General features: G+C 35.9%; 1 protein-coding gene across 4 annotated transcripts in view; it reads right to left on the minus strand.

Annotated features, from left to right (window-relative positions):
- The window catches only part of VPS41 (VPS41, HOPS complex subunit), a 166,988-nt gene that overhangs the window by 23,568 nt on the left and 119,673 nt on the right, over nucleotides 1-23,747 (minus strand). For all 4 annotated transcript variants that reach the window (XM_011376692.2, XM_023521282.1, XM_011376693.2 and 1 more), the window contains 9 exons: nucleotides 23,646-23,702; nucleotides 20,535-20,596; nucleotides 19,029-19,110; nucleotides 16,670-16,762; nucleotides 11,665-11,792; nucleotides 9,961-10,105; nucleotides 7,996-8,037; nucleotides 7,802-7,852; nucleotides 5,119-5,256 (listed from right to left, as the gene is read on the minus strand). In XM_011376692.2, the coding sequence (XP_011374994.1) occupies nucleotides 5,119-5,256; nucleotides 7,802-7,852; nucleotides 7,996-8,037; nucleotides 9,961-10,105; nucleotides 11,665-11,792; nucleotides 16,670-16,762; nucleotides 19,029-19,110; nucleotides 20,535-20,596; nucleotides 23,646-23,702 (798 nt within the window). The remainder of the gene's footprint in view (nucleotides 1-5,118; nucleotides 5,257-7,801; nucleotides 7,853-7,995; nucleotides 8,038-9,960; nucleotides 10,106-11,664; nucleotides 11,793-16,669; nucleotides 16,763-19,028; nucleotides 19,111-20,534; nucleotides 20,597-23,645; nucleotides 23,703-23,747) is intronic.

The following is a 23,747-nucleotide window of genomic DNA, read 5'->3' on the forward strand; positions in this document are numbered from 1 at the left end:
GCAAGATTCCTTTAAAAATTGTGTTTACTCATTTCTTCTAGAGTAATAAGATTTCAGGTGGGTGTGTAAAAAAACAAACAAAACTAAATCTTCAAGCCTCCGCAGTGGTAGGAGAGTTATGTGACTAATGTCCCCCATAGAGATGAAAGAAACATGGCAGCTTCTGAGAACATTCTATAAGAAGCAGTGTGGGTGAACCCCTTGCTTTCTTATTTTTAGTCCTTTAATCCAATATGCTCCAACAAAGATGAATGATACTATCTCATATCATGAGGTCAAGGTCATACAAGGTTGGAGAACAAGAGAAAAGCACCTGGGTCTTGGACCCTGTGGTATGCCACCACCAGCAGGGCCACTCCACCAGGACTTCCATGTGAAAGAACTGCTACTCTGTTTAAACCACTATTATTTTGGGATTTTAAAAATCACTAATAGCTGAACCTTCCTAACTAACACTTAGAACATGGTTTACTTCCCTCTATACTGTCACACCCATAAATCATCACCTTAAACAATGGATCGTTCTTACTAACTCTTAACCCTTCTGGAATGATACTATAGCACATTCAGATACACATGTAGGAAGTTAAGTAGTAAAGGAAAAGAGCAAAAAATCTGAAGTCAGAGGACGTGAACTATTCCAACAAAAAACTGAGAACCAACTGAGTGCCCAGATTTGTGCTACCTTCTGGAGATACAAATGGACAGTATATGGTTTAGTGGAACTGTGCCATTTACAAACAGATAATGTGAACACAATTGGATAGCTGGACTGTTTAGAGAAAGACAGTATGAATAAAGATGAATATAGCTCAAAATAGTTTATTATAAATCAATTTTGTATTTGAAAATTTATTGACCTTTAAAGTACCACTCAGAAATTTCAAAGAGAACCATTTCCTTTCTTGAGTATATGCAAATGCTTGAGAACATGCTTGTCTCAAACCACAAACAGTCTGCAGTCTGAAGGCTCGCCTGAACTGTCCAAGACTGTAGCCACTTGCTATATGTGGCTATTTAAATTTAAATTAAAAATTCAGTTCCTCACTAGCCACATTTCAAATACTCAATTTCTACAGTATAGCTAGTGGCTACCTTGTTAGAATAGATTATAGCTCATTTCCATCACTGCAGAACATTCTACGGGATAGTGCTACTAGAAGCTCTTTTAGGATACTATCAAAATGACAATTCATGTGTGAAGAAATACCTAAGGCAAATTTGAAGTTAAGAATGGTATGAAATGCAAGTACATGTGTAACACCAAGGTCAAAGTATCTGAAATTTGAATTTTGCAGATTTGTAAATGTTTTATGACTAGCTTCTAAGAGTATCTTAAATTATGCTTTCTCATATGGGAAAGTAGTGACTCAAGAAATTTCTAGAAATTCTAAGCATAAAAAAATATTTCTGGTACACACAATTTTTCTATTATTGACAAGTGAAGCATAAAAGAATGTTTCCTTATTTTAGATTCTTCAATGTTCCTGGACCATAGTGCTCCCTCTAGAGGAAAGAATAGGGAAACTAAAATTTTTAAAGCTAATAGACACAAATACATGCACACATGCACACAAGTGCGCATGAAAAAGGAGAATAGTAGTAAAATTAAAAATGAAAATAATGATAGAAACTGAGTGAAAAATGATGTAAAAACAATATTTTAATTTTTCTTTTTCTGATTTAGTATTATGGTAAGAAACACAGTCAGAAATTTAGGGGTAACTAATAGGAATCTTATCAACCACAAATTAAATAATAACTTCTATTTAGCTTTGAGCCTGTCATCTTTTATCCAATTTTCTCTTTAAGTTTATTTAATGAAAATCTACAAACTTTGCATTTCCCAGCTTTATTCCTCCAAAATCTTAAATACTGCCACCTTGTGCATGCCGATAGAGGTGAGATCATAAAATCAGATATAAATTTGCCCAAGCTATAAAGCTGATACTCTGCTTTTAACAGTTCAAGGCATAAGCGAATAAGATTTGCAAATGAAAACTAGTGCCTGATGACTATACCTGGAAATTAAAGGACAGTTAACAGTTTAAAAACTGATGTCTTTCATGCCTCTTGCAATACTAAGGAGTATCCTTAGTATTGTTATTATTATTATCTTAATTAACTTTTGAACCTGAAAAATAATTCCTCACCATAGTGGAAAGAATATGGGTCCTGAAGTTAAGAGATCTAGGTTCCAAGTCTTGGCCCTCTGACTTATTAGCTTTAGACTTTGTTCTGTTTCTTTCAACCCCTGAAGACTCAGCTTGTCATGTATAAAATGACTTTATCCACTTACCTGCACTTTTGTGAAGATTAAATAAAAACAAGCTACATGAAAGCACAGCACATACTATAAAGCAAAATAGAAACAATTTTTATTAACTTTTTAAACTGTTGTAGATGTTATAAATTCTTACCAACTCTGTATTTCCTTTAGAATAATTTCATAAAAGTTTATGATTAATTTTGGAATTTAAGAGTTGTGGTGATTTTAAATCCTGAACAATGGTGTTTGACAATCCTAAAGGGCTTTTGATGTGATGTCAGGGTCTCTACAAAGTTTTTAGCCAAATACTATTGATTGTGGAATCTCAATCAATTCAAAACAAGTTTGACCTGGATTCTTGAAGATTTCAACCAGTCATTTGAAATCACCCCTCCTCTAAAAAATTACCCAATCCAAGCAAAGGCAGACAACCAGAAATGAGCTGCTATTCTGCCATAAGTGAATTATTAACAATAGTGGGTGTCAACGTCCTCTGAATAATGCCTTGAAACCTTAAACACTTCTCATTTTAAATAAAAAACCAACACCGAAATACCACCTAAGCACCTATGGGACTACACAATCTATAGTCTTTTGAAATAGAGACTTCTTGGGTATGTGTGTGTGGGGGGGGAGGTGGGGGGAGTGATATTAAAATTTTTGAGTTCTTAATTTTATATTCGGTAGAAAAGGAGACCAAATTTTCTGAATCTCTCTTTAGACCAAATAGGCGAACCTATACTCCATGACCTTCACTTCACTGTCAGGGTGCTTGGGAGGCTTTTTAATGGGGGAAATCTACCTTGCTTTTTATGAATTGGTAGTTTTTTCATGTTACAAGTAAACATAAAAGTAATTAAGTTTCTAAGGTGATTAAATCTGTACAGAGTTCTTATTTCTAGGGAAAAAGAATAAAATCCTACATGAGTTAATAAAGAATATCTACTATAAGATAGCTTTAGGTACCTGGGCAAGGATGTTCCTTGCAAATATACAAATTTCCCCCAATGGATCCCAATGAAAAGAGAATGTCTTATGAAGAATTCTCAATGACCTATAACAAGAAAAGCCCATTTAGGGAGTTTTAAAAATGTGAATTATTGACTTGATTATTTTACTAAAATGCCATATTTTCCCCATTACCATTTCTAATCTATTTTATTCAGAATTCTCTTTCGGTTGAACACATGAGATAATGTAACAAATATTTAAGACATAATTGGTTTCAGTATGTTTGTATGGACTTCTTTTAAAAGCAATTGGTTCTCAGTGGATCACAGAGAAAAATTTTAAAAGGTCTATACAATGCTCTAAGTGAATTCTATATATTAGAAGTACCATGTGTAGGTCTGAAATTTTCTGATGCTCCCCTTTAGGTAGAGCAGTGTGCCTTCCGCTGAACACTACTAGACCGGAAAAATGTAAACCAGATGGGTTGAAAGTGTGTGAGAAATATGAATACTGGAATGTGGGTGGTACCTCTGCATCTGTGTTAAGTGAATGAGAATGATCACCTGTGTGTGTGGGGCTCTGTCTGAGGTGTCAACTCGAGACAGCCACATCCTCCTGGAAATCAATGACATTACCTCAAAAAGTGAGATACAAATGAAAGGGCACTTTTCAAACAGTAAGATTCTCATTCTTTTTCTAGATTATAGATTCTGTAGTGAGAAGAGAGGGGAATATTTGCTTTTATCTTTAGAGTACGATGATGTATTTCCAAATGTATTCTTGAGAAATGTCTTAGGTCCCAAATATAAATGTTAAAATTTTTCATAAATTAATATTCAGATAAGATATTTTTTCACTAACTACAGATTTTGAAAATCCATTGAGCTGAAACCAGTTCATAGTAAATCCAATGCATATACAGTTAATTATCAAGGGTTGAAAAAGCAACTATAAAGGTTGGGAGTACACATAAGTTGCATGTTATCAATCAACTTCTTAATACATAGCTCTTACAGGTCTGATACTTTTTCTGTCTGGTTGATGCACACAGTTGATTAAACAGCACTCGTGATATGCCCATCTGAATTTAGTCAGACCTTAGATAGCATTCCAGATGTTATCAAGAACCATGGGAAACAACACTGAAGGCCTTAGATTACCCAGTTTCTAGTACCTTAATAGTAAGTATTACAGTTTATTTTGACAGAGCAAGTTCATAAAACTTACTAGTTCATATTCAGCCCTAATAAGAACCTCATATGTATTCATTTATTCATTTATTCACTCATGATACAACAAACATTTAATAAGTGTCTCATGTGTGCTGGCTACTGGGTTCACCAAAATGAGTGAGAAAATCCTTGTCCTTGAAGTTACAAGACAGTGGGAAAGAGAGACTAGTATATACATTTATTATAATTATAATGGAATGAAGTATGATAGAGAAATGAAATGCAACGTGAAAAATACAGAAACACATAAGGTGGATATTTAAAGCAGACAGGGTGCTGGGATTAAGTTATCAACCTTGAGTCCTGACTGGAGCAGTTGCCTCTGCCTGGGGACAGTCCGTGTCTACCTCCCAGGCTGACTCTGCAGCCTCACACTGATCCCAATAAACTGATCAGAATCCTGACATCATTTCTGCTTGATGGTTTATTAAATCCTAGACGCTGGATTAAACCTTTGTTCCAATTAAACCTAGCACAGAAATGCTTGAGCTCCTTACCAAAATCTATTCCAACAGCACCTCCATTTCTCATCAGAATGTTCCAGCAAAACCTACTGCTTGAACAGGGATTGATGAGCAGAGACAGGAAGACCAGAATAACTAACAGCTTACCCACAATGACAACTTCTTCGCCTGAAGTTTGCGAGCAAGGAAGGCTGTGACTTACTTTTTCAAGTGGGCAGTGGGTACTATCTCGGAGAAACGGAAGTAAGTTTGGTCGATCATATTCAGCATACAGGCTGATCTGTTTTTCATGGTACCGCTGCCCCTTATGATGATCTCTCTTGAAAAGCTTATGCAGATACTAAAAATAACAAAGGAATAAACCACTAATATTAAAATAAGAAAAGTAATATCTGTTTATCATTGCTATTTTCAGTTCTAAACAGCTTCCACAGAGAGGCTGGGAGAAAAGCAGTTTCCAGGAAAAAATCTGTATGTGAAAGAAAAATCTCTTTGTGAGAGCAAGGAGATTCTGACACTCTCTAGAATGGCCCTGAGTGACCTGGCTCTACCACTTACCAACCAGGTGACCTTAGGCAAGTCACTAACTTCTCTGTGACTAAGTTTATTTATCTGCAAAAATCTCACTGGGTTGTGAGGGTTGAATGACTTACTATTTCCGAATCACTCAACCACGTCTGGCATATGCTAAGCACTTTAGAAATGCTAATCACAGTACCACTGACCCTTGAACAAAAAGGTTTCAACTATGTGGGTCCACTTATATGCAAATTAAAAAAAAAGAAAAAAAAACTACACTCAGCCCTTTTTATTCCCAGGTTTTAAACTTGTGGATTCAACTCCAACTGCAGATCAAAATCAGTATTTCTGATCTCAGTTGGTGATTCAGACACAGACGGTCTACCGTAGGCATTGTTCTGTGCCATTTTATAAAAGGGGCTTGAGCATCTGGAGATCGTGGTATTCGCAGGGGGTCCTGGAACCATGCCCCCAAGGTACGAAGGAATAATTAGTTAAGTTTTGGGGGAGTAAAAAGTTCTACACAGATATTCAACTCTGAGGGTTAACCCACTCATTGTTCAAAGGTCAACTGTAGTTAATATTGTCACCATCATCTGCTTTGCCTCAGAAATAAAAAGCTTGATTAGTGGTCTTCCTAGATCATAAAAATTCTTGTCTTTATATAAAAGGGGTAGAATCATGGGATAAGAATATGTTCTTAAAAACTCAAGCAGCAAGTACTAAATTAATTCTCACATGTTCTGTATCTCCTCTCTGTTAGGATCATTGAAAATCTGTGTTTGCCATGAAATGCTGCCTATACTGGTGACACACACACAAAAAAACAAAAATAAACAGTAAAAATCAAGAAGGGTAGAGGTGTTCTAAACCAATTTTCAAAACTGATTCCTTTCTTTAGCTGTCTGAATACGTTAAGGGACCTCAAAAGAAGTGAGAAATTCACTTTCTACTCAGAGGCAAGATTCAGTCAATCAATCAATGTATTACATGGAAGCTGGAAATTGATGCTCAATGTTCAGTTAATCTTAAATGTAAACAAACATCCCATAACCCACCAGAGGCAGAAAGACCTAATCATGCCATTCACATAAAGTGTATTCACACCCCACGTGGATTGGTTAAAAAAAAAAAAAAACAAAGAGCATCTGCCTGTCCCAGAAGCTGTGATTGTCAATGAGTTGGGTGAAGTGTGACATTTGCTGCTGCATATGGTCACTAAAGAAACCTAACCAAGACACATGCAGACTGAGCAATCACTCTTCAGGTTAACTGTTCACATCTCCCTAAGGCAAGAAGAGACGGGGAGAGCCATCAGACAGAAGTCCACATGGTCTGATGAAGGCCCCCGCCAGTCCACTGTCCCCAGGGTCAGTGTGAGCTGGACACATGGTGCTATTTCCTAGAGGCACAAACAGGATAGGAAGGGCTCTGTTACATCTGCCGAGGCAAATTTGTAGAGACATTACATTACTTGACAGGAAGATGCACCATTTTTTTAGTGTGAGCTCTGCCACCATTTCACCACTGCACTAATTACACTGTTACACGGATATCTACCGCCTTTATTACTGTTTCACGGCATGGGGGGGCCAGAAATCATTGCTTTATAAACAAATCCCAAGGTGACCAGCACACCTCATTTGGGTAAGCAGGTAATCTTGAGATTTCCAATCATGAACATATAGCAATAGCATTTGCACGAAACTAACTTTTGAATAAAATATTCCATTTCCAGAGCCTCCTGTTGGGGTACAAAAAGGTAGGCAAAGATACAAGAGTGCTGGCATTTGATACTCATAGTCCTACAGGCATAATCCCTATTTTCGTTGAAGCCTTTTCTTGTATAATTGTTAAAGAACATAGAGAACATCTACTCTTGCTTTACTCCCGCAGTGACAGCAGTGCAGAGAATCAAAATATTCCCCCAAAGGAAATCTAGAATAATGTGTCTCAACAGTATCACCACTGAGACCACAGAAGAGGTGAGGGACAAATAAATGAGACTCTGTTCCTTGATCATTCTGTGGTGTTGTAATTTATGCCATAATTACATTAAATGGTAACTAAAGAAGGAAGGTGCTTACTCTCAGGAACAGTTTGATAACACAGAAATTAATATGATAATTTCTAAATCATAAAGCAATTGTGAGTCAAATTAAAGTGACTGATCTATAATTAATCCCTAACCTGGATTCAGAGCATATATATCATTTTAATAATTACAGAATATTGTTTGTGGTCACATCTCCCATCTGAGTATTAACCTGAAGAGTTCACTCCGGTATTCTCACGGCAATACCAAAAGGTGTTTCGCCCCAATACACAATCCAAAAAGGGCAAAAGAAGATGACAGTCATGCTCACCACATGTTGCAACTCTGGTCTGTCTTCTAATTCTTCCACTACCTTCTTAATCTAGAGAAAAAATAATTTTAAACACAGAGTCATGAGGACACAAACATAGCTGCAAAATTATCTGATAAACATCTCTCCTCTTTATGGCTATAGTGGTCCCAGACACTCATCTGGTAACAGATATAAAAATAAAAGACACTCACTGAAATTTTATCTTCATTGTCCAAAAGCATGTCAACAGCTTTCTGAAATTAAAAAAAAAAAAAAGCTACAGTCATTGAAATTTGCCATATAAGAGAACAACGAACACAATGTATTGTATATGCTGTCACAGTTAAAGGCAGAGGGCTTATTTCCCATACAGAAGGAGGTCCTTAGCTTTACAATGCCAGTGAGTGGTAAAATGATAAAAGAATACATTTTAAAATGGGCCTCAATCTGAAGTCTATGTGTTTTGCATACTACTATAATGGTATCTTGTGATAACTCACTAAATTTAAAATATCTTGACTATACACATTCCAGCCTCCTTGATGTCTCAGATACCTTCACAAGTTCTTATGTGACTCTCAGTAGTTATGGAGAATGCATTGTACCTAGTACCAAAAAAATGATACTAGGCCCCCTGATTACTGACTGAGTCCCTCTATAGATTTCACAGATGTAAGGAGCTGGTCTTTTGTGAAGAGGATAAGAGCCAGAAAGAAATAAGATACCTGAAGTTTCAGGATAATATAAAGCTTATGGATGTTTAGAATTTAACATGGGAAGATAGCCTACTAGCCTGAGACTCACTCAGAATACCTGGTCCTGTTCTTGACTCTGCTACTACGTAGATGTCTGAATTGGAAATTTTTTTTTCTCTGAAATATGAGGATGTTGGAAGAGATTATTCTTTAGGTATCTTCGAATTAGAGAACTCTGATTCCTTAACTTTGGTTTCTACACCTGAATAGCAATTAGTCTCAGCTCATTCATTTTTTTTTCCCACAGCTACATATGCAAAACCAGGCTCTTGAGGTACATGGGTAGTGGGGAAAGAGACATAAGGGGAGACTGGATATTGACAAATATAATTAATTTCTATATAAGCATCTCATCCTCTCAATCATCTGCCAGAGAAGCAGAACCTCTGTACTTGAACTTCCCCCAAACTGTACTAATTCTTTTTAGATCCGTAGTCCCTAAGGACTTGACCCACTCAGAATGAAAAAAGGGCTAAAAGCATCTTTCAGAAAAAAAGGTACATTTAGGTCCTATTTAAAATAAGAGTATGTCGAGACTAATAATATGTGTATACATATGATATACATGTACATATGAAATATACACACACATACATCTATACATACGTGTGTGTGTGTGTGTGTGTGTGTGTGTGTGTGTATCTCACATAATACCACTAAATACAGTAAATAAAATTTAAAAATTCAAGTAACCCTTCTGGAGCCTTAAGGTTCTCCTCTTTATCTAAAAATTTTATGAATAAGAACTACTATGTTTTTGAACTTCTTTATTTCAATCATTTGCCATTAGCTTTCCTTTTTAAACACACACACACACACACACACACACACACACACCTGTTTGTATTACTTTACAGGAGCCAATTTAAGCTGTGGAGGTTGGGTGCCCTTATTAGCCAAGCAATCCACTATTCAAATTTGTCCTACAATAAAATAACACATCCCATGTGTCCTGGACCTGAGCATCATCTGAGATCAATGGAAATGCCACATGCTAAATCTGTAAATGCCAAGAAATAAAATTACAACAAATGGATCAAAATAGAAGTTTACTTAAAATTTTAACTCTGGGACATACAATTAATAGGGCTGAATGAGCCAAAGCATATGACAAGTTTCTCTGTATCTATGAATTACATAAATTGTTCACTAAAAAATTATATCACACATACACAATTTCAAAAGTTCCACATCAAATTATGATTGCTTTCCCAGAATAACTAAATCAAGTAACAGATTTCTGAATGTCAACTTCTGAAATAATCTAACGTCTAGTGAGGGTCAGAGTGTTCTGAACATGATCAGAATATAGCCAAGCTATGTGATTTACTAACTAATCTAGCATTTGGATAGATGTCTAGTTGCTAAAAACTTGGAACAGTAAAAATAAATTATCAGTATTAAATCAGAAAAACACATTACCTCAGAATCAAAATCCATTAATAAAACGATTTTATCCTTGATAGAACTGAAAAGATTATGCTTGTGGATCAACTGGAAAACATCCTTATGTCTTAATGTTAAGTATATTTCCAGAGCATTGCCATAGTTTTTGTCATAGGTGTACCTGGTAAAAGAAATATTTTTACATTTATGTTCATCCATACTTCTAATCAAACACATACATATATATATACAAATCATGTTTTATAATATTAGAAATTGAGAAACATGGCTAGAGAGAAAAATTAACTTTATTTGGAAAACTAGTCCTTGGGATTTAACAAGTGACCGACCAATAAGTATTTCTTTCCCAATAAGTATTTCTTTCTCAGAACTGCTTTCCATCTCATCAAAATTTTAGAAAATTTACAATATTCGACAAATAAAATTTTTCTATAGAAATTCTCAAAAATTTTTATTGAAATAAATCCATATGCCAGATCAAAAACAAAAACAAAAACAAAAAAACACTATGATCCAGAAAGAAGAAATTCTTATTCTAGTAACAGAAAAATCAGGTCAAATTCTTATAAGTAGCATTCAGCTGACAAATGGATGATATTCCAAAAGCTTATTCGTAAGGGGGCTATATAAAATTTAAATGTTTTTTTGTTGAAACAATGTGTTTCACATTGCTCAATTCCCTACGCCAACTCCTGAAAGCCAACCGAACCTAACCTGTGCTGTGAGTCGAGTATCAGTACTAAAGAGTCATTACTATTATTAGTACCTTGTTAGTACTACAGAATCCAAGGACGATGATCTAGAACAATGTTTTTAGAAGAAAATAACTAGTGTTCTAACTTAGAATATCACAAACATGACTCCCTCTGTGAAAAATCTTGAACAGTCCTGAATTCTGGGCCATTTTGGTGTCCTTCTTGGTCTTAGGCAAAAGATGTAAGATGGGCAATAGTGAGAGTGTCAAGAAGGGGCTGAAGCCAAAACAGTCTTCTTGAGATTACCTGCAGTTTGTTTCCTGTTTCACTAGACCAAAGCTCTTCAAGGACACGAATGCATTATATCTATTTCTGTATAATAGGCATATAGTACAAAGCCTGTGTTGAAAGTGTCCAATTGATATGATTTAAGCCTACTGAAGTTCAAAGTCCATGATATTAATTACTGTGTTATACTACATCCTCTACCACTTTTTAGCATAGTACCTGGCCTATAATAGGCACTCGGTAATATCTGTTGAATGGATAGAGTAATATGGGATTATGAATCTTAATTATGATATCTCAGTTAAGGCCTTAAAATCACCCCATATGGAACTATGAGCTGTGATCTTATAGATAAGGAGTCTGAGGTTTGAGGGGTTAACTGACTTGTAGACCAAAAAATGACAGAATCCAGAGCCTCACAGGGAAACCAATTTGCTTGAGTAATCTAAGGTTCATTACCCTTCTCTGCCTGAACTATCCTCTTTACCAAGTGTTGCTGACTAGGGCTTTTCTCCTCTGGGAAACAGACTACATTACAATTGCAGTTTCACACATTTTTCTTGCCTCCTAGTTATTCACTAAAGGTCTATGAAAGGTTTTTTACCAAGTAAATATAGGAAAATAGTATAAAAGGCTCCCTCCCCTGTGTCCTTCCCATTCAGAGTTTGCCCGATCTAAAATATGGAAAACGTTCCATGTAGATTCATTTGGAAAAAGGAACACAAATTATACTTACAGTTCTGCCAGGGTTTGAAGTAAGGTTCTGTTCTGACTATCTTTCTTCAGATGATCCCGAACTGCTTGAACTATCACCGAATTGTTGTACAGATCTCCGGGCCATTCTCGGATCAGAGTGGCAAAACCCTAACCAAGAAAGAAGATAGAAGAAGAACACTTTTTAAATAAGATAACAATCCAAATAGCTGATACAATGCCTAAAAGTATTTATGTAAACAGACGAAATAATTTTATGATGAATACTTTGGTCCATACACATATCATCAATTTTCAGACTACAGGTTGGGAGTGGTGAGGCAGAGGCAGAGAATTACTGCATACTCATTTTCATTTACCATTCTGGGGAAGTAGGTGGTGCTGTCTACTTCTGTTCTCATTTGATGAAATGCACAAGTAAGGAAGCCTCCCCGGGTCCTTCAGTAAAGCATCAATGCAGACAGGGTGTAGGTTTGATTTGTTCTATCCTCACCTGGACCAACTATAACATTTGAATGACATCTTTAAGATCTTGCGGATACTGTTCATGTCAGTTACTCTCCCCACCACCTCTTATGCACTTCAGCTCTGGGCAGCACAGCCAACACAACTATGCGTGGTGGCTTGTTCCTACAGTGGCATTGCCTAGCATCCCAACTTCAACAAGTTACCACTTTTGTTCTCCTCCCACTCCTACCTCTAAACCTAGTTTTGTTTGGGGATTTGGGACTTTGGTTCAAGTTGTATACCCTAGCTCTTACTGTGACTATCTCTGGATCTCAAATTTTATGGTTCTGATAGAAAACCCCATATCGCTTGAGTGGATCCTATTTCTCTCCCATGGCTGATTCTTGGCCAGTATCTTGGGCAGTCTCTGCCTTCCTTATTTCCAAATTTAGCCCTCAGATTTTGTAATTCAAAGTAGAGCAGAGGAGTTTACTTGCTGATTTCTGATAACTTTTAGGGAAAAAAAAATCTTAAATGTACTCAAAAGACAACAAATAGAAGTAAAAATCTTCATATTATTGAAAAAATCATTAATATTAAATAACTCGACTAATGCTTTAATGAACTACTTTGCATATGTTTAAATGATATTTAGAAATGAAAATAGTGTGGTACAATTTGCTTCTGTAAAGTACCAGGATTTGGTAAGAAGAAAATCACAAAAGAATCAGGAATATCTCCATTAAAGTCTTACCTACTTTCTCTCAAAGTGACCCAGGAAGGACTGCAAGAAACCAAAACAACAGGCTACACATTTCCACTCAGACTGCAATCTTCCTACATATGAGCATGACTGCATTTAGGCTTGAGAGATGTGGGGAGGGGACACACTAGGTAAAGACGGTGAGTTTTATAAAATTACTAAATCAGAACATTAAAATATTCTCTGAATGAAAATGATAGCGTGAATAAAGTTTCTGTTTTCTTAAGACTGTAATTTATAAGATTAAAAAGTTTGAAAAGTTTTCTACCCCAATTCTAGAAGGTTTCAGTAGCCCTGAGACCAGCAACAACACTGTTCAGAGAAAGAAGAAAGCTTGGTTCCATTTTCTCTATTCATGCAACAGCCCTGCAGTAGAACCAACTTCTAATACAAAATAAGACAAACTGTGTGGTCATTTTGTGCGATAAAAGCATGATGATTCTAACATAAACTGAAATAAACATTTATTGTTAGGCTTTTCTCTCCTTAATTGGCTTCATGCACCCTTGAATAAATGTGCTAAGACATACTGATGAAGTCAACACTGTGGCCATTATTATTAATGAGAAGACACACTTATCATGGAGCAGTTACGATCCAGTGAAAAAAGTCAGAGAATATCTCACTGCCTATTATAGTAAGCAAAAGGTTAAAATATTCATTAAATGAAATACCACAGAAATTGTCCCACTTCAAACACACTTATACATTTCTCGTTAATATTAAGAAAAAAATGCTTAACCATTGAAAACAGTTCTGCTAGACTGTAAATAAAAAGGTGAAGCTATATATATTTCAGTAGAAACCCCATAAAATAAGTCATGAAGGAGCATTACCTGCAAGAAAATATTGTTGTTGCATATCTTTTTAGGAAGAAAGTTGAGAGGTCAATATTCCAGAGAAGTAAAGTTTTTTTAATCTGACTGTGAGTGCCTTTTAACAGCACAAAATTTTCATCTACATAAAATGTGATCAAAAGGGTTGCTACAGAACACTACTATCTGATCAATTATGTGACGATTTAATTCAAAATTAAATGTGAAACTGAGAATAATGGAAGCTAAAATACAAATTATTTATAAGAGCTTATGACAATAAAAAAGTTATTTATAACCTTCTTAGTAGGGACCAAAAAAACACTCTAAAACATTCAGAAAAAAATACATCTATAAGCTCTAAGTTTAAGTCACGCTTATCTCTTTCAGTCTCAGTTAAAAGTCTTCCAGATAGGAAGCGAGAAATTAAAAGTTTCTTGAAAAAGAAAGAGCTGAATCATGTGAAAGAACAGTAACAGAATCATAAAAATAATTAAATTGCTTTCTTATGGTTAAATTACATTACTTTAAAAAGAACTCGAGTATAACAAGCTGCAGTATATAACTAAAGTGAATATTCTTTCCCAACATTTTTGCACTCATAATTCTCTTTTGGGATGATGTACAAAGATGAAATATTTATGACAGCCACTATGTATACTCAGAATATACTAAAAAGAAATAGAAGTTTATTATAAGTCTTTATTATACACTGAAGAAACCTTTTCCAATAACTATGGGCAATGATGGCTCTCTTTAGACCTCTTATAGAACACATGGCTCTGTCTGTCTTACTTATTTTCTAGTTCCTTAAAGCTTATTAACACGATCTCCTCGGTCAGTGTGTAAACCCAGTGAAGGCCAGAACTGTGTTTTTAATTTATCTTGCATCCAACTGAATACTCGCCCCACTTCTAGAACAAAGTAGGTTCCAAATAAAGGTATGTTGAATTGAACTAAAAAGGAGATGAATACGAACCATAGCCCAAGTCAGTTAGCATCTAGCATAAATGACAGAAACTATTACCATAAAATCTCCTGTACAGATCTAGAAAGGAATAAATCTATGCTGTTAGAAGATCATATTTTTATAATAAATGATAATAAGCAGATGAGGAAACACTGACTCCAAAGAAATACTTTGTTCAAGTTTAATTCATGCTAAAGCACCCAATTTCTTCCTATAAGAAAACAGGCTTACAAAAATAAAGGAACTATATAGGTCACGCATGAATCAGGATCCTTGGATCTTATATATCCAGGAATATCTGGTTGACAGTAACTGATTACACACTTTAGTTATTATGGTAAAAGATCACTATCTTAAAGGTCTTTTTAGATCTTAAGATCTAAAAATCACCTCAGAGTTAAAATACAGTGTTTGGTACATTACCACTCTTTAAACTGAATCAGTTATTGGTTAAACAAGTATCTTAACACGGTGTTTAGTACTTAGCAGGCATTCAAAACACAGAAGTTCCTTTTCTCATCCCCTCTTTAGTCTGAGTGCCTCTATTTCTGTATATTAACCTTTTGGCAAGCCACCTCACATTCTGATGGCAAGAAGAAAGTCCTTTATCTTTAAAGTCCTTATCTTTAAAACCTAATATCAGAATAAAAAAAGAAGGCAATGACAACCTGCACCATACTGTGAGATACCAAAAATGAAAACTTATCACTAGGTTAGGACTCCAAACTTCATAAAGACTGGAGATGGTGCCACTTTTATTAAAGACTGAAAGTTGGCCTCACATTAGAGAACATGTTACATCTCCTGGTTTATGGATACTCATAATACCAGTCATAGCTCTGAAAAGGAGCTTACCAGCCCTGTCCATAATCTGCTCACCAGAAATCTTTTCTTCTGGTCAGAAGGGGAACTAGGCTGAGTCTTAGCAACAACACTTCAGTGATAGCTTTATTAGAGCACCCAGATTATTATAGCATTATCATATAATAATGTATCTGTTTATACCAGGGTTACTCTACCTCAGTACTATTGACATCTAAGGACAGATCATTCTTTGTTGCAGGGGCCTATCCTGTATATTGTGGGATGCTGGCCTCTACCTACTAAATGACAGTAGCACCAACTCCCCAGTCAGGACAATTAAAAATGTCTCCAACATTGTCAAATGTCCCCTGGGGGATAAAACCAGCCACTGTTGAGAACTGCTGGTTTACAGGCTTGGGTGTGACTCAGACTACGAGTGACTCCTAAAACGGGCACCCTTTCATTCACATCTGTATGCCAGCTGCCTAGCATGTTCTTGGAGGCACTAAACAGGTACTTTCTGAGTAAATGTGTATTAAATGAACAAATTTTAAAAATTATAATCCATTTTGGATACATGCAAACACCAAATTTAAATTACCATCCAGGCATGCCTATTTACAAAATGTATGGCCTTGGGCAAGTTATTTAATTTCTTCAATCTCTAGTTTCCTCATCTATAAAATTGGGTATCACTATTTATAGTGTTGTTGGGAGTATAAAATCAACAATGTGCATGTAAAAGTGCAGAGCGTATAGTAGATGAGCAATTTATGCACTGACTTTTTTTTTTAAACAATAAGCAAACTGATCATTTCTCCTCCCTTTCCTCATTCTTGACCTCTCAATTTCTCTTTAAGCTTCTTTTGACAAACTTAGTTTTAAGTCTCCCAGGTTAGAAAGTTCTGATTTCTTTAGGGATAGTATAAGTATCAATAGCAGCTGCTATTCTATGTATAAAATCCCTAAATAGCACTTGGTCCTTTTTTCTTTAGCTCTATTAAGGAGGCAACTTTAAGGAATTCTTCAAAATGTACATGGATTAGAGAGCCTCACCACCTACATAAACATTAGTTATCATCAGTTTACCTACCTCGGTTTCATCTGCCACACACACAAACTGCAAATTTGGTAACTTTAAACCAGTTGCTCCATTATATTATTTTTCTAAATTTCTTAACATTCTCCACTGAGAACAAGTCACTATGACCATATCAGAATGCCATACCTCATAATCACTTTCCAAAAATTCGTGTAAGATCATTTCATAGATGAGTGGTTTCAGAACTGGATCCCCTCTTGGCAAATAAGGACTAATAGCCTTGGGAAAGAAAAGGAAAAATAATCCTTTAAAAAGTATTAAAACAAAACATACTCAAATTATGACGAAAACATAAAAGTATATTTTCGATTTTAGAATTTAGGACAACAAAGTACTCTGGAAAATTACTATAAAGAGAAAAGATACAAATAAACTATTTTCTTACAAAACATTACAACATATTTTTAAAAGTAGATACAAGGTGTAACATATGTATGACTGAATGAGTAAAAAATTGCCTAGGTTAACCTGCATCTCTCTGTTCTTCCTGATGAATTAGTGGAAATCTAAACAAAAGGATGGAGAAAATCGCACAGATTATAAAAGTAAACTTCTTAAGAACTTAAGCTGTACAGGTCATCTATTCAACTTTCTTTCCTTCAACTGGAATATATCAACCTTTAAAAACTCACAATCATCTTTTGAAATTAGGGGGAAATACATTTTATGTTCTTTAGATATTTCAGTGCTGCGGTGTCGAATTTCCAAATACTGTTAAAATAACTCTGCAGTGCACTGTGTACCAAAACCACCATGCTTTGTACTGAGGGCAAATCTTGTGCACTGAAGCAGGGATCACAAAAGCCCGGGTCCATCGGGCAAAGAAAGAATGGGGAGGGCACCCTGGCAGGGGGAACAGGATGAGCAAAGGCATGAAGCCACAAACGCTTACTCTGTATTCAGGGAGGTCAGAGTAATTCAGAGATGTGGAATGGGGCCACTGAAGGGAGATGAGACTGGAGAGGAAGGTGAGACAGGGTCATGAAAGGAATTCAGTTTTATTCTATGGCAGGAAGGACACAACAGATGTTAGGGAAGTGAGAGTAGCACATTTATTTTTTTAAACAGCTAACTCTGGGTTGGGGTTGCCTACAGATCTATCAGGAGTTAAGGCAGTAGTACCAGAAGGAAAGGGGAGAGACCTAATTGATCCTGACAGGGCAAAATGGACAAGAACTGGAGATTAAATAGAATAAGGTGAGTCAGATATTCCCATCAAAACAGTAGCTTTGAGCTATTAACCATGGAAGAATGGGTGTAATGTGATGTCATAAACAGACTGAAAGGAGAAGGACCAAATCTGGGAAGGAAATGGGTTCGCATTAATTCGAGTGACCCTTATCAGCAGCACATACAAGAAGGAATGGCCATCACACACTTTCAACACATAGAATTCAACAGAGAGGTCTGGGTTCTGGAGCCATCAGGGTAAACATGGTCACAGAACTGAATATGATTCTCCAGAAGCAGCCCAATAAGCATGACAAGAAGTATCCTTGGGGGTCTCCTAGGGAAGAGAACATTATGGGGCAAGCACAGAAGGAGTCATGGGGCTGACCAGCTGAGTAACTAGAGTTCGAAAAAGCATATTCACAACTCTAAGAGAGCAGTGAAAAGGCCCAAAATATGGGAAAATTTTTAAAAAAATGTTTCAAGCAAATAAGAATATTTAACTGATTTGGATATTGAGTTGAAAATTAAAAACAATTTGGTATCAAAATTTGTTAGAGCTGCATGGTATAAGTTTTCCATTTGTTTTACAGCAAATAAGATATTATTTGAAAAAAGCATTAATTTTAAGTAAATTTGAAAAAAGCCTCATGTTTTATAATCTAAAAGATGAGACTATGTCCGTTTTCCACATTCATAAAAAGAACGCAAAAACTTCATCTGAACAGAGAAAACTAGAAAGAGATAAGAAAGTGAACATATAATTTATGCAATATATATGTATATATTTTATGCATATAAAATACAAACCATGTTAATATTTTGAAACTAATTTCTAGAAGTATGATTTTTCTTCCTAGTTAATACTTGCTTCCCAATAAAAAATTGACTACTATTGTCTTAATTTTACTTCTCAGTACAGGCACACCTTGTTTTATTGAGCCTTGCTTTACTGAGCTTCACAGATATGCATTTTTTACAAACTGAAGGTCTGTGGTAACCCTGAGCTGAGCAAGTCTATTGATGCCATCTTTCCAATAGGCTCAGATGATGGTTAGCATTTTTCAGCAATAAAGCATTTTTTAAATTAAGGTATGTACATTGTTTTTTAGACATAATGCTATTGCACATTTAATAGACTATGGTATAGTATAAACATAACTTTTATATGCACTGGGAAATAAAAAAATTCAGGTGATTCACTTTATTGAGATATTCACTTTACTGCAGTGGTCTGAAACCCAACACTCAATATCTCTGAAATATGCCTATATACCACATACAAAAATTGAGTTAAAAATAAAGCTATGCTTACCTTAAGCTGTCCAATTTCTTTAAATTTATAAACTTCATATTCCCAGAGTGCTGTATTTTTTCCAAGAATTTTCTGGCATTTGCTGGCAGCAAAAACATCCCAGGAAAAAGAAAGTTTAAGTAAAAAAATAAACAGAGGCATAATAAGTAGACATGAACTCTAGTGGTTTAGATAAATCTCTCATCTCAGAGTTTTGACAAATTTCTATCTCAAGTGCCACTGAACATAAAGCTATTATTGTACTTATTTGATTGCACATAAATGTTGATGGAAATCATGAAAATTAATACAAAGACTTACAAATGAAGATGAATACCTTTCAGAAGACTATAATTAGAGGTTTCCCCTATGATTTTCCTTTTCTAGTTTCCTACTTATCCTTATGAGCACTGCCGGTTTGGGGACCTGTCTTGCCTTGAAGAAATGTCATCATACCCCAAGTATCAATTTTAACATCTTCTTAAATGGCTTTAAATAATGGACTACAAAATCAGACTTTGGAAAATTAGAATCCTATCCTAGTATATAATCTAGAGAAGTGTTTATGTATTAATGTACCTTACTTAATTTGCACGTCAAAGAAACACATTTTCCTAAATCTCAGGGGCAAAAAGTTGACATTGATGTTCCTGGGCTACCACGTACTCTTAGTCCTGCATCAGGCACTCACACAGATAGACCCACAGGACTGCGGTATAACATTTACATTTTCTGCCCACCTTAGATCCCTGCAAACCAGGAGCCTAGGGATCACTTCTACTTAATTACCACCCTCTTATTGGGAGATGACTTTGCTTGAATTGTGAGCAGAGGCACTGAAAGTCTTTCTTCTGGACTATTTTCTCAAGGGTGCTTGTAGAGTGAAGAGCCCTGGAATTAGAGGACCCAGATAGCTTCTCCCTCCAGAGCAAAGACTGGGTTTGTTTACTGTCCAGTAAAATAAAAACAAAGTCCTCTTTTGGAGCCAAGGGCACACAAGCTTACTGCCCAATATAAAAGAATGAGATACCCTAAGCTCAAGGTTCCTCTCCTGTAATACAACCCACTGCCTGTGCAGGGTCACCTGGTCCTCTCTGTATGGGGCACTGAGAGAACTGGGGCTGTGGGACTTGTGGGACTGAGAACAAGTGCTGGTACTTTGGCTCCTACTATTGCTGAGATAGATAGTCTCATGTCTCTGACCCAGGAGTCTCATGTCTTCTGACAGCACTCACAAAACTGTGGCAGTCTAATTTGTTAGCTTATAAAAAGGGTAAAATGTCAAACTCATCATGGTTTCTGACACCTTTCTCATTAAGTAATGAGAAAAATATCTGGTGAAAATGAGACAGTAGGTGGGTAAATAACATACATCAATCTGTTCTGTGGTTAAAAACATTAATATCCAAATATTATCAGTTAGAAAGATGTAAAAAAAAGTCTGTCAACTGCAGAGAATGGCTTATTTTTATTGTTAACATTGATCAACTCTATTTATATTAACAATTGTGAAAATGTCATTATTACCGTGCTGCTATATCATACTCTCCTTTCTCCACCAGGTGGTTTATATATGCCAATCCAATGTCCTAAGGAAAATTAAATAAATGAATTTCATAATTAACTGGAACAACTGAAAAGCTAGGTCTCCTACTATCGCTACTGACTACCTATTTATACATCTTAGTTTGCTTTATGTAATTATGCTTGTTTTTTCTTCATATTTATGTAATTATGCCCATTTCCTTTCCTAAGCATATTTAAATGTACTTGTATTTTCACAAATTTTAGAATTCACAACTTTAAAAAAAATGTTACTATTTTAAAGGCTCCTAATCTGGCCTTTTCTAAGAGATTTTCTACAAAAGAAATCTCCAGGATTAGAAACATAATCCAACAATTTCATGTTGTCACTGGATATAAAATTGTTTCTTGTGCTTTCACCTATAAAATGTGCCTATGTCTTCTATATCAAGAATTCTAAAGAAAAGTAGTAAGAAAAACAAAATGACAGATCATATTAAAGGGAAATATTAAATATCAAAATTAACATTAAAATGAAAATGAGTTCAGAAAAAACATGTGATTCAAACTGATGAGTTTACAGTGAGGAAACTGGGCCTCAAAGGAGTGAACTGACTGGCTCCAGAGTGCTCACATTCACTCACCCAGTCTACCTCAGTTCTGTGAGGATGTGGAGTGGCCTGTGTCAGCAGAGTCATGGGAGCTGTTGCCTGACCTCCCACAACTTCTCTTATGAAATATTATTTTCATCTAAAAGCATTTTCATGAGAAGTTTAAATTCAGCATATACAACAAAACTTGAATTTTAAGTTCTACTTTATGTACAAAAAAGTTTTTGTGGAATTTCTTCCTGTATGGAAGAAATGGCAAGAGCTCATTTCTCTCTCCGCCTGCCTGGTTATGACATAACACTGTGCTAGGAGAAAAAAAGTCTATGTATGTATAGAATATGCCCATTCCAGGAGTGAAGGGAAATACCCACAGTTCTTAGTTTATTATATTTTTACTTTAATGACTACTATGCAGGAAATCATATTTCAAGTCTCCAGGAACCACAGAGTGAAGAAAGGGTGCTGAAATTTATTTCACAGACCACACATCACAATATCAATGAAGAGTTTTTTTCTCTAGGTTCAGACAAGAGAATGTCTCCTTTGCAGAGCCAATTTCTCCAACCTTTCTCCTCTTGCCTTGCCCCATCCCCATGAGTAGTTTATTTTGCCATTCATCTTTCTGTGTACATCTCTAACTTCAACATGATTTTATCTCTTTTCTCTTAACATATAAGCATGTTAAGTGTCTCTCTTACGCAAAATACTCGCCATCACCACCAACCTTCCCATGAAGTCATAGACCCCAGCCAGTCTTCACTCTTTTCCACTTCACAACTAACCTAGTAGTCTACATTCAACTATCTACTTTTCACTCCCTAGAACATGTTGAGAATAAATAATACTTTACAGAAAATTCACTAATCACTTTCACATTACCAAACCCAATGTACAACTCACTAGCTGAGCTTGCCTTACTTTTGACCTGCTAACCTCAACCATTAAAGCATCTAACTCTCTTTACTCTGAAATTTTGTCCTTTCGCAGCTCCCAAGACACAACCTCCCTCTGGCTATTCCTAATCTGTTTTGTACAAGAACACCACCCTTGAATGTGGTGTTCCCAAAGGTTCCGCTGACAGTCCTCTGTTCTCTGATGTTATGACACTCAACTGTGTGGACTGCTCCAAACACACACAATTCACTGACACTATTTCTGAGTCCAGATTTCTTCCCTGAGCTCCACTAGGATGTCACATAGGCGACTAAAACTCAATGCGTCCAAACCATAATAAACCAGAATTCACCCCAATACATACACCTGATCCTACTCCTCCTTACACAGTCTCTATTCCTCTCTCCTCCCCTCTCCCACCACTCCATAGACCCAGTCACCAAATCCCAAACACCCAACTGACCATTTCTTCCATCTGTCTTCACTACTCCACTGCTAACAACTCTGCAGGTCTCATCACTTCCACCTCCACACCAAGAAAGGAATCATACCTCACTGATTCCCATCTCAGCTGGCCTCCCTCTGGTCCCCATCTCCATCACAGAATCTTTCCAATAAGCATATCTGTTGTGGCACCGAAAGCTTAAATTGTCTTCTAGAGGTTGGAAGACAGAGCCAGCTCCTAACTACACATGACCCTTCAGGATCTGACCCTTGCTACCTCAACTATTCCACATAAATAAGCACAACAAGTAGTTTCACTCCTTTGCACTGTCACATATACTATTCTACTGGCTGGAATGCCTTCTGCTCCATTTCTAGATAATCTTTGCTTATTTCCGCAATTTTGAATGAAAAAAAAAAAAAACCACGCTAGGGTTTTTTCCTCCTTCGTTTAGTTCCTTTATTATTTTACTGGTACACTCTTGGGAATTAGGCTTTTATGTGGAGTTTTACAGAGAAGTTTAAGGTGGGGAAAGTGTAGGTAGAAGAAATTTATGCTGAACTGAAATTCCCATAAAAGACTAAGTTTCCAGTTTTCATCTGTAAAAAGGGTCCTGGGCTAATGGTGTCTAAGGGCTCTTCACACTCAGAGAATAGGATTTCTTTTTTGCTTTCCATCTGCACAGTCACTATCACAGTTAGCAAAGAAATAGGCTTTCAGTCACTATATTTTTCCAGAGTCCAAATGTAATAAAAATGTATTTGATGTCCTAGATTAGTATCCATAACAAAATCAATTGAGTCTGCTATTATGGAGACACTAAAGCAATCTACTTTTATGAAACCACTCTTGATAAATTTTGTAATAATGTGATTTAAAGAAACTTCCCCACACATAACTGGAAAGCTTTGTATTTAAAGTGTATTTCACAAATTCAGTTTCCAAATTACCTAAAACTACCTCCTAGCAAGTGTTCAAGTCTCTTGTTCACAAGCAGAAATTGATTAAATAAAAGGAAATATTTTGACCTCATAGGTTGGAGAATTAGTTTGAAATAAATTCTCAAAAAGTAGGAAAAATCTGTTCTTTTCAAATTACTTTCAGTCTCACTACAACTTACTAAAAAGCAAAGTTATGTTTCAAGTAATAAAATCATTCACTTACCAGAATCTTATGTCTTTTAATGTTCTTTTGGCTAATTTCAGCTGCCATCAAAGCTTCCTATATTTATATAGCATGATAAAAGCAGTAGAAAAGGAGGGAGGG

The sequence above is a fragment of the Pteropus vampyrus genome, unplaced genomic scaffold (genome assembly GCF_000151845.1).
Source record: "Pteropus vampyrus isolate Shadow unplaced genomic scaffold, Pvam_2.0 Scaffold302, whole genome shotgun sequence".
Lineage (NCBI taxonomy): Eukaryota > Metazoa > Chordata > Mammalia > Chiroptera > Pteropodidae > Pteropus > Pteropus vampyrus.